Source organism: Cynara cardunculus (assembly GCF_001531365.2).
Source record: "Cynara cardunculus var. scolymus isolate 2C chromosome LG 3, CcrdV1, whole genome shotgun sequence".
Classification (NCBI taxonomy): domain Eukaryota; kingdom Viridiplantae; phylum Streptophyta; class Magnoliopsida; order Asterales; family Asteraceae; genus Cynara; species Cynara cardunculus.
The window spans coordinates 33273020-33285428 of NC_037530.1; the positions used below are offsets into that span (position 1 = coordinate 33273020).

The 12409-nt window shown below is 35.0% G+C and overlaps 1 protein-coding gene across 1 annotated transcript in view; it reads right to left on the reverse strand.

The window, feature by feature from the left end:
* Positions 1–4307: 4307 nt before the first annotated feature.
* Positions 4308–12409, reverse strand: part of LOC112508895 (betaine aldehyde dehydrogenase, chloroplastic) — a 10312-nt gene continuing 2210 nt past the window's right edge. The window contains exons 2-15 of the mRNA XM_025113725.1: positions 8900–9042; positions 8421–8501; positions 8198–8346; positions 7670–7762; positions 7468–7591; positions 7293–7358; positions 7123–7189; positions 6593–6669; positions 6084–6197; positions 5480–5557; positions 5250–5401; positions 5074–5134; positions 4738–4844; positions 4308–4568 (exon numbers count right to left, since the gene is read on the reverse strand). Coding sequence (XP_024969493.1) covers positions 4475–4568; positions 4738–4844; positions 5074–5134; positions 5250–5401; positions 5480–5557; positions 6084–6197; positions 6593–6669; positions 7123–7189; positions 7293–7358; positions 7468–7591; positions 7670–7762; positions 8198–8346; positions 8421–8501; positions 8900–9042 — 1406 coding nt within the window. The 3' untranslated portion in view covers positions 4308–4474. The remainder of the gene's footprint in view (positions 4569–4737; positions 4845–5073; positions 5135–5249; positions 5402–5479; positions 5558–6083; positions 6198–6592; positions 6670–7122; positions 7190–7292; positions 7359–7467; positions 7592–7669; positions 7763–8197; positions 8347–8420; positions 8502–8899; positions 9043–12409) is intronic.

The following is a 12409-nucleotide window of genomic DNA, read 5'->3' on the forward strand; positions in this document are numbered from 1 at the left end:
ACTGGATCTGGGACTACGACGCCCAGCACATGGTCTATCTCGATGGCCAGATTCGGGGCCCGCTTACCCAACAAGCCGACACTTTCGGGATCCGAATTTAACATTTTTACACCTCTAAACTTACCATAAAATATCAAACAACCAACCACAACGGAACGATGGTAAAGGTTAAAATACCATCAGGTTACAGGTTTAAATCCAAGAAGAAATAAGAATCCTTTTATGGTCATGAAAATTCAAATGCAATGATTTTAGGCTATCTGCAAAGCAAGTGGCCATACTAAAATTAATTGACTCGCATAGCGGGTTGGATATCCAGGTTAATTAAAAAAAATTAATATACCAAACAACCTTATAAATTAATAATAATTATGTTAATTCTTTGTTTTAAATGTTTGTATATAAATTATATTATTAAATTATTTAATACATTTTATAAAATATTATTTCTTTTTTTTTTTATAAAATTTTGAACCATTTTTGTGTTCTAACAGATTCCATCTTAAAATTATCTTCAACATAAAGAAAATAGGAAAGAGAATTTTTTTTCCCTCTAAATATGAAAAACCCCAAAATAATTATCATTTGAAAGAAATATTTTTTAATATATTTTACCAATAAGAACTTTGAAAATAAATATTTAAAAAGAGAAATAATATTTTAATATTATAATCAGTCTTGAATTCTCTAAAATGGAGAATCTATTGGAGATAAATGTATTTTTTTTTTGAAGATTTTGACTTTTGGTTCTTCATTTGGAGAATTTACTGGAGATGCTCTAATGGTTTTTGAAAAGTTCTTCGAATTTGGAGAATTTCATCAATTCTCTCATATTTTCTCCATTTTAAAGAAGGTTTTAGGAATATGTTAGAGCAAAAATTCTTAAAATCTCAATTTTGGAGAATTTTGTTAGAGATGCTCTATAACAACTTCTCCCAAATGTAAAAAATGGAGAAAATGAGGATTTTAAACCGATATTTTGTTCCAACAGTTTTCCTAAAACTATCTCCAAAATGGAGAAAGTATGAGAGATGAGGGTTTTTTTTTCCCGATACAGAGTTAACCCCAAAAATGATTACCAATCGAGACCACCAATAAGAAACTTTAAAAATAAATATTTAGTTAGATAAATAAAAAAAATTAATATTATAATCAATGTTGGATTCTCTAAAATGAGAAATCTGTTAGAGATAAATGTAATTTTTTTTTCCAGAGATTTTGATTTTTGTTTATCCATTTTGAAGAAATTTTGAGGAATTTGTTGGAGATGTTAAATACACCTGTACATGTTAAAATCCTCCTGATATACATTAATAACCAGTTTTTACATTTTCAACCTATGACTTGACTCGATTTTGACCTATATAACCAGGATTGCTATTTACCCTCTTTTGTACGTCAGAATCAAAAATAGGTTTTGATATTAACATGTGTGAGGAAGAAATATAACAGCAAGGATATATTTAGAGATTTTAACAGGGAACTAAAACATAAATTTTCTTTAAAAAATTACATTCATATCCAACAGATTCTCTATTTTAAAGATTTTAACATAAATTATGTTATTATAATATTCTCTAATTTATGATTCTAATACACTTTTAAAAAAAATTATAAAAAAATAATAACTCAATCTCATTATAAGAATTGAATAAAATAATCATTTCTCTCTCCCACCATCAAGTTTTAGATATTTAGATAAGAAGCTGTTGGAGATATTCTTAACAATATATAAGAATGCATTTAACCCACTCCATATAAAGATGTATATAAATATTCAAAACTGATATTATTTAAGATACAATTTTGTTGCAAAAAATGGTATATTTATTCAATTCTCTTTTAAATGAAATACATAATTAAGGATTTATAATATGAAAAGTGTGTGTTTAACAATTTATATTTTGATAATTTTGAAAATATATATGGGAAAAGTCTAAAAAAAACTCAATGGACTTTATTGTTTGGAATGATTAAGTCTCTCGACAATTTTTTGGAACAAATAAGTTTTTGGACATTTCAAAACATGTTAAATAACTTCTTAGACTTTCTAAAACCTGTTAGATATATTCTTATGACCTATACAACTGGTTAATGTGATAAAATAAAGGAAAAAGTCTGGAAAAAAAACCCAATAGACTTTCATATTTGGAACGATTAAGTCTCTAAACATTTTTTGAACCAAAAAAATACTTACATCTATAAAATGAAAACAAAAAATTACTTATATTTACAAAAAAATACTTACATCTAAAAAATGATTTATTTTAATTAAAAATAAAATATATTATGTCAGTGATTTTTCAAATTAAAAAAGATTTAAAAAATACTACTGATTAAATNAAGAATCATGGAAAGTAAAGGTTAAAGATGATTGAAACGTAGCATCAGAAATCGTATAAAAGAGATAAAAATTGTTCAATTAAATCATTCAATTCTTGCTATCAAACTAGTAAACAACTCTAATAAACTAACTTTCAATTAACTTGTGTTAATCACCAACCCAACAAACAAAACAATGGAAGCCCGAACCATCATCGTTTACATCGCCGCTCTTGCCTCAGTTGTCGCCATGGCTTACGGTTAGTATTCATTGCTAGACAATATTCAAGTAATTAACTAATTGATATGTATTTTGTCGTTTTATTTACAGCTGATCCTGAACCAAAACCAGAACCAATCATTGGCGGCCTTCTTAACAGTGTTCTTGGTGGACGATGATTCAAAGGCTTGGTTGGTTTATCAGTTTTGTTAACCATCCATAGTTAATAATTGAATCATGACTGATATTGAATCAAAAATGAATTAAATAAAGCATTGAAAAAGCAAATTATTGTCTTTTATATTTATTATATTTATAATATTTATCATCAATCTGGTTAACCATTTGCTTATAAGTTTAGAGTCGTGTATTCCTCTTTTGCATTTTTTTGCGTTCAACGCAATAATTTTCATCTGCAGTTAAAACTATTAATGCTTGCTTCCATAATGCTATTGATAAATTAAAAAATAATTACATCATCCATTTTTATGATCGAAGACCACGATTAAAACAATGTGATTTTTTAAAGTAAAAAAATAAAAAAAGATTTAAAAATGATTACTGATGAAATTTATTTTGATTAAAAATAAAATATATTCCTTGGCGATTTTTTAAATTAAAAAATAATTTGTTTAAATTACTGACGGATTAATGATAAAATTTAACTAAATACATAATTAATTAAAATTCGTCGCTAATCCATTAGTGAAATAATATGACCGACAAGATTCAAACACGATCGTTCACACCTATAACATGTTATTGTATTAGAGCATATAACCGTGTTCAAGTTAGCCATCAATTAGATATAAGTCAAAATGTTTAGGGACTTAATCGTTCAAAATATGAAAGTATGTTGAGTTATTTTTCAGACTTTTTCCATTATTTTATCACATTAACCAATTGTATAGGTCATAAGGGTGTATCTAACAAATTTTAGAAAGTCCAAAGAGTTATTTAACATGTTCTGGAATGTCCAAGAACTCACTTGTTCCAAAAAATTGTCCAAATACTTAATCATTCCAAACACTAAAGTCCATTGAGTTTTTTTAAACTTTTCCCAATATATATCTATGGTTCAATCTGTCAATTTCTAAATTTCTTTTGCTATTTAAAGGATGGTAGTTTTATTCCATTAGTTGCAAGTTGAAGAAAACTACTTCAATTATTTTTAAGTATATAATATTTATATACAGTAAATAGAACAAATAAACTCATATACTCTCTTCATCTTTTGTGAAGTTTGAACCTCTGACCTTCTAGGAAGTCAAATACTCACATACCTCTAAATCAAAGGTCCTTTGGTAAATTACTCCATCTTTTATTTAGGATAAAATTGACATTTAATTTACTAAAAATCTAATAGTTACATTTTTTTAACATTGTTTCTATGTCTTTTTTTCATTGTAGACACTTTTCTCTCGTCTTTTTCATCGTGGGATAAAAGGAGTTAAAGAAAATATTTTAAATATTTAATTATTAAATATTTAATTAGTAATAATAAAATTGATGAGTTAGAGAATTCAAGCATTGCAAAACATTAAAAAATGAATAAGTCGGTAGCAATCATCAATCCACCACACTATTTTACAATTATTTTTTTGGCTCAAAACCATTTTCTTATTTAATAATTAAATTATCAAATGATATATTTCAAATATAAGATTCACGTGAGCAATTAGAAGACAAGATGCAAAAGGTTCGGAATCCAGCAATTAATTACAATCAGAAGCAACCACTTTGCTTAAGAACCTAAGAACACGCATTTGACAGAACATCACACCCACTTAAATTAATAAACCAATCTTTACTTGCTTCAAATTTAAACAAATATTCAACAACTTTTTATATATTATACGAGTACAACGTATCGACGGAACACAAATTTACGATCATCTGCGCATCTCGTGACCCGTTACACTCGTGGTATTCTCAAAGCTTGGCCGTTGGAGGCTGATACCACCCCCAGGGTTCGTTAGAGATGTAGCGCGTTACTTGCTTTATGTTTAAGTAGTTGTCCAGGCCCCTGGAAACAAATGCCAAGTTATCAACAAAACCAAACGAGACCAATATAATATCCCGTTTGAGGGGTGAGAACTGGGAGGTATGCAGATCTGACATGTACCCAAAAGAGCAGAGGAGTTGTTTCCTCTACCCAAAAGATAAAAAAGTCATAGAATGCAAAAATTTGTTACCATTCTCCTAGTTCACGACCAAAACCACTTCGTTTTCTGCCACCCCATGGAGCTTGAGAGAAGCATGGCTGCGAGCAGTTCACCCACACGATACCTGACTCAAAAGCCTACAAAACACAACAGCATATACGTTCGCTAAATCTAATCAAACCAAACGAGCCCAATAAATCTCACTTGGAGATGGTGTCTGGAGGGTGAGATCTATGCAGACCAAAACTCTACCCCAAAGAGTAGAGCGATGTTTTCATGCTTATGATTTTACATATCTATAATTAAAACCCATCCTTTTTATAGAAAAAGGGTTTTTTAAGGAAGTTTTTTGTAACTTGCTATTACCTTTGTTACACGATCACAGCGGGCCAAATCGTTGGATATTACAGCAGAACCCAAGCCATAACTGTTACAAATAACATAGGTATCAAAATTTTGAAAACTAGCATAAAAACCCATATGTAAGAGCTCAACTAAAAACAGTGTTTTTATGGGTTTTCAGAGAAAGAAGTTAAACTCACTGGGTGTCATTTGCTAGTTCGATCGCTTCTTCTTCTGTTGCGAATGTTTTTACACAGAGAACTGGTCCAAATACTTCCTCTCTCCAAATTTGCATGGATGTCGTAACATCACTGATGATGGTTGGCTCGATATAGAAACCCTTTTTCAAATGCTGACATATATTATAAAATATGTAAGTTCCCAACTTAACTGGAGAAATGAAGCAGTCTGCTTAAGATTAGAGTCGTACCTGGGGACGTTTCCCTCCAAACGAAATGGTTGCACCTTCCCTTCTGGCCGTTTCAACAAACTTCAAGATCTTCTCGTACTGAAACATAGAATGATTTAGAGATGATTCATTGCAGCTACGAACGGCATGAGGCCAAGTTTAACTAAACAGACCATGTATCAAATAGGTTCAAATCCAAGGAGGAATAAAAAATCCCCTTGTGGCCACCGAGGTTCAAATGTGATGACTCCGGCCTACCCACAAAGCGGGTGGTCGCCCTGGGATTAGTCGGCTCGCATAGCGGGTTGGATATCCAGGTTAATAAAAAAAAAGTTTGATCATATTTTGCTTCTTTTCTATTGCTTTCATTTGAAAATAACTCCATAGTAACATCGGGAGTTGATAACATATCTCTTCTAGTTGTATCCTATTAATTTAGAAACAACTTGTTATTGATATAATTTCCCATTTTCCCTTGATAACAGAAATTTTTATGACATCCCGTAACCAATTTTCTCTAACATAAATTTTAACAGAGATTTTCGTATTTACTACTCTACAATAGACAGGAATTTTCTTTCTGACATTAGAATTTACAAGAGACGGTAAATAATTCCTTTCTTACTTGTCCACCACTAACCACAGGTCCAAGCCTACAACCTTCCTCCAATGGATCCGAAATCTTGATGTTTTTAGCCCACTTCACAAGCTTGTCTAAAAACTCCGCAGCAATTTTTTCCTGAAGCACCAACATAATCATGATCCATTAAATATTAAGCAAAAACAGAATAAATATCTTTTAACCTTTTTGTCATGGACAATCATGCATAGTCAGGATATCAATATGCATTTGTTGGGCAGAAAACCAACCACGATGAGTTTCAGAGGGTTACATAAAAAGTGTACCATCTAAAGGAATTTCAACATTTATAGAGTTCTAGATATAAGTATTGGTGGTTCATGAAAATGAAGTTCCCATCACATTCTTAATAAATTACATTTTATGATGCTATATACTTGAAGGGTCCAATCTTGCAGGGCAATAGACAAAAGAGATAGCAATTGTTAGATGACGATGTGCAGAATGCTTAAGCAGTCCAAAGATCACACCTGGGATCACCACTACATACTTACATGCACAATAAGGCGAGATGTTGCACTGCAAATTTGCCCATTGGTCCAGAAGCAACCAAAGAGTGCCCATTCAACAGCTGTTCCAACAGAAAGCATAAACTTGCTATAAGAAATTCAATTACAGCGCACGAGATAATCACATAACTGTTCTGTACTAGCTAGTTACAATTTAACAATAGAGGTACAAAGTGCAATAGATGAAAAGGCGGTCCATTATTAAAAGGTTTAAAACAGCCCCTCCGTCCTAAAATAAGTGTCAACATTTCTATTTTAGTTTGTCCCAGAATAATTGTCCACTTTCATAAGTAAGTGTCTATTTTCCAATTCTACTCTAAATTATGAGATGGATGAATTCATTATTAGCATTAAGAGTACAAATGTCATTTAGTTAATTAAAAAGTGTAATAGTTACACATTTCTAAAACTATGTGCCTTTTCATTATAGGCATTTACTTTGGGACGGAGGAGTATTTAATTTCATCGCTTAGCCAAGACAGACCGATGTAAAACTTATGCTGCAGAAAACAAACCTTTATCAATGTCAACATCATCGAACACAACTATTGGACTCTTTCCACCAAGCTCAAGTGTAACAGGCTGCCAAACAAATATAACTCAATGATGATATAAGAGAAAGATATCCAAGGTTAATTCAACAGTCACATGATGAATTTTCTTTTCTTAATTTTCAAAGAGGTACCTTGACATTTTGAGCTGCAGCAATCATAATCTTGCTCCCTGTGGCATTGCTTCCCGTAAAGGCAATCTGTTAAGGACCGTGACATTGTTGGAATACCATTTCGGATTACAAATCGGAATGATATATGTTGAATCAAAAGATGAAGAGTGAAGTATTAAAGAAATACCAAATATACCTTATCAACATCGGGATGAGAAGCTAAAGGACCACCAGCTTCTGGACCTAATCCAGTCAGAATATTGAGAATGCCAGGGGGTAGACCCACCTCCCTGCATACTTCACCTAATTCCAGGCAGGTGCTGGAGTTGAATAGCAAATGATAAATACAAGGGTAGCAAAAACCAGGGATGCAAAGAGCGGCATCAATAAAGACTTACACTGATGCCAGTTCTGATGGCTTAAGAATCGCAGCACACCCAGCAGCCAGGGCAGGCGCAACTTTCCACGTAGCCATTAGCATTGGGTAATTCCTATAGAAGAATAGGCTTAATTGATTATAACAAAAAAAAAATATTTGCAAGATCGAATGGCTTAAGATTGCAACTGATGGCAAATAGGTCCTTGCTAATTTTAAGAACTTTACACAACTAAATTCTCAATGATTCAAGTTAAAATCCAAATCTTGTTTTGTCAAAACACAGATCACCGGAGATAAGGAGGCTACTGTTTTTTACTGGCAGGTCGCAGACTAGAGTCACGAAAACAACCTCTTTACCGAAGGGTCATTGACCCAATGGTATTTGGGTTGTCGGTAGAGCCCTTGACCTCCGCCCAACCTCCCCGGAGGTCAAGGGTTCAAGTCTCACCAAAAGTGAGTGGTGTGTGTGAGTTGTCGAATATAAAATATTATATACTTATATAAAAAACTTAGCTGTGTAGAGAGAGACAGAGAGAGAAGAGAGTACCATGGAGTAATCAGCCCAACAACACCAATAGGTTCCCTAATGACATGACATTCAAATGTATCCATTGGAAGAGCAATGGATGCATTTTGCTTTGCATCTAAAGCTTCAGCAAGATCAGCATGATATTCAAAACATCCAGCAACGTCATCCTGAATGACAAAGGAATTAACAGGTTATAGGTTTACGAAAACAATAACAATATGATTAAATGCAATGGACATACTATATCCCATGCTGCTTCATCAAGTGGTTTTCCACAATCAATGGCTTCAAGTCTTGCCAATTCAGATTTTTTCTCAATTATCTGCACATGAATAAAAGCTTGTAACCATTAATGAAAAGTTCAAAAACAAACCAAATTCAGTTGAAGGGGACGCTTAACAAAAGCCACAAGAAAGCTACATCACATCTACATCCAAATAAGGATAAGTTTTTCTGCGCTTGTTTTTCAGTAATGATAGGCTCATGACATGATAAATACAAATACAAGAAAATCTTTTTTGAGATAACTTCTTTTGAGGAACTCGCAACAAAGTACAATCTTTAGAAGAACTCATCAAAATTGATCACAATTTCTGAAATCATATGCTTTATATTTGAATAAATTATAAATCAATAGTTAGAATTACACAGATGATTTCTATTCCCACCCTTTTTACCCAAAGCTTGATACAGGTATTCGTAAGAAAACTGAACACACACCTTTGCAGCAATGGCACGCAGATACTTCGCACGATGTGCTCCAGAAGCTGAAGCCCACTCTTTCCCTCCATTCCGTTTAAGAGCTCTACGAGCTACTTCCACGGCAAAATCAACATCCTCAGAGGTGGCTGCTGGGATATCCCCTGCAACCATATTTTTCAGCACATGCAAGTGATATAAGCAAATCAAGACACGAATAACCTAAACCTTCAAGAATCAAGAACATACGATAGTAGATTGCACAATCCACACACGAAATCAATATAGAATCTTGTAAAATCAACCACACAAATTGTGGTGAGTACGTTACCAATATATAGAAGGAGATTACAACAGACTCTCCTTTAATCAAGGAAGATTTACACGATCATTACAAGAAAACAATATCTTCTAAAAATACATTTATTTAGCTAATACCCCCCTTCAATCGAAAGGGCGATGGACTAAGCTTGAGCATAACACGAAGTGTTTCAAATTGAGATCTTGGCAAGCTCTTGGTGAAGATGTCAGCGACCTGAAGATTGGTTGGTACGAACTTGGTATACAGTTTGCCAGATAAAACAAGTTCGCAAATAAAATGATAGTCAAGATCAATATGTTTTGCTCGCTTATGAGAGACCGGATTTTGAGTGAGAAACAAGGCACTTTTGTTGTCGCATAAAATGGTTGGACGATCAGGCGGTAAGGCAAGTAATTCTCGTAACAGGTGAGTGATCCAGACAATTTCAGCAGCAGCATTTGCCATGGCACGATATTTAGATTCACAGCTGGATCTTGAGACAGTAGGTTGTTTCTTAGCACTCCAAGAAACGAGGTTGCCACCAAGAAATATAGAGTAGCCATAAGTTGAGCGACGAGTCTCAAGACAGCGTGCCCAGTCAGCATCTGAATATCCTAGAAAAGTGCTTTTGTGTGGACGAGTAAACGAGAGACCAAAAGACAACGTCCCTTTGACATAGCAAGATCCTTTTGACTGACTGGTAATGAGTAATGGTGGGAGCATGAAGAAATTGACTGACTTGATTGACAGAGTAAGATAAGTCAAGTCTCGTAATGGTCAAGTATTGGAGAGCACCAACAAGGGATCGATATAAAGTTGGATCAGAGAACAAGTTGCCAGCGGAAGTAAAAGACTCATGAGGAGCAAGAGGTGTAGGAACGGCTTTGGATTCAAGAAGACCCGCTCGTTGAAGAATGTCGCGTGCATACTGCTTGGGATGAAAATAAGCCATCATCAGTGTAAGCAACCTCAAGTCCCAAAAAGTAATTAAGATCTCCTAGATCTTTGGTAGCAAATTCATGATTGAGCTGTGAAATAAAAGTAGTAATAAGATGCTCATTGTTGCCAGTGAGGATAAGATCGTCAACGTAGACGAGCAAGTACATGATGCAAGAATCTTGTGTGTAGACAAAAAGAAAGGTGTCAGCACGGCTACACATAAAGCCATAGGTGGTAAGAAACGTACTCAGTCGGTGAAACCATGCTTGTGGAGCTTGTTTTAAGCCATATAGAGCTTTTGACAACTTGCATACATGAGTTGGATATTGAGGATCATTGAAGCCGAGAGGTTGCTCCATAAAGACTGTCTCACATAAGTTTCCATTTAGGAAGGCATTTTTAACATCTAGTTGATGCAATTTCCATCCATTTAACACAGCAAGAGATAGGACGATGCGTACGGTGGCAACCTTGACCACCGGACTGAACGTGTGAGAATAGTCTAACCCCGGTATCTACGTGAAACCTTGGGCATTAAACGAGCTTTAAACCGATGAATGGAGCCATCGGAGTTGTATTTGATACGATATACCCATTTAGAGCCAACAACGTTTGACGACGCGGGGCGAGGGACAAGAGTCCATGTGTTGTTATGTTTCAAAGCGTCCATCTCCTCTTGCATGGCAGCCATCCATTTAGGATTTTTGGCAGCCGACTTAAACCCATGGGCCTCAATGGTAGCGAAGAGAGCATATTGTAGAGGGTTCGTGGTGAGAAAAGCAAGATCCGCAATATGCTTTGGTTTGAAAATGCCATCCTTTGCTCGAGTGGCCATAGGATGTAAAGAGGAAGTGGTGGGGTGGGAGGGGGTAAGATCGGTAGCGGTGGCAGTAGGGGCTTCGGTAGTGATTTGCGGATTGGACGGAGACTGTCGGTGTAATGGGTGGTGAGGCGGTGGTCCCCATGGAGGGAGATCCGGGTATTAAGTCGAAAGTACTTGTAGATCTGCATAAGGTACATTGAGTGGTAGGCAGAGCGTCGATCCGAGAGGGCGGAGCAGATTTCTGTGGAGGTGGAGAAGGCCTCGGAGTGTCTTCAAGGAAGGTTGATAAATCCAAAGTGGACAAATCAGATGGGCCGGAAGATCTAGTAAATGGAAATACACTTTCATTGAAGCGAGCATGACGTGTAATATAAATGCGAGAAGTAACTGGATCAAGACACTTATACCCCTTGTATTGAGAACCGTACCCAATGAAGATACACGGAAGGCTTCGTGGAGCAAGTTTATGTGGAGAGAAAACTCGTAGACAAGGGAAGACTTGGCAACCATATGCACGAAAGTGACTGTATTGTGGAGGTTGGGAGAAAAGCAACTGAAATGGACTAATATTGTCCAATAGTTTCGTGGGTAAACGGTTGATGATGAATGTGGCGGAGCTAAAAGCATCTACCCAATAGGTTGCAGGGATGTTGGCACTAAATAACATGGTGAGACCCGTTTCGACGATGTGTCTATGTTTGCGTTCCGCACGCCCATTTTGTTGAGGCATGTAAGGACACAAGAGATGATGAAGAGTGCCATTGTCGTCGAAGATCTTGAGAACCGTATGATTTACAAATTCAAACCCACCATCATTTTGAAATACTTCGATTTTTCGTGAACATTGGGTTTGAACGAGGTTGATAAAGGTTGACAGAATCGAGTAAAAACCTGTCTTTGTTTGGAGAGGATAAAACCAAGTAAAATGAGAATAGTCATCCACAAAAATGACATAGTACCGATAACCATCACCAGAACAAATGGGAGAAGGTCCCCACAAGTCACAATGTATTATATCTAGAGGATGCAGAGCACGTTTAGTATTGAGTTCAAAAGGTAATCTATGTCTCTTAGAAAGTTGACAAGACGTGCAAATATTAGGTTTAGGTAAAACCAAAGTTAAAGACAAAACACCCAATATATTCAAAACAGAAATTGTATCAAAAGAAACATGCCCAAGACGAGTATGCCATAACTCATATGAGGCCGAATTAGAGACACTGTGACTTGCAAGGAGAGCTTGAGGGCCATCTTTAAGAATATAGAGTCCATTCTCACTCTTCCCTTTAGCTAGAATCTGTTTGGTTTTTCGGTCCTGAATGGAGAAAAATGGTTGAGAAAATAATACATCAACCAGATAGTACATGGTTAGTTTGCTAACAGATAACAGCTTCTTGGTGAGATTAGGAATAACGAGTACATCACGTAATAAAACATTATTGGAAATCATTGATGTACCGGTGTGAGT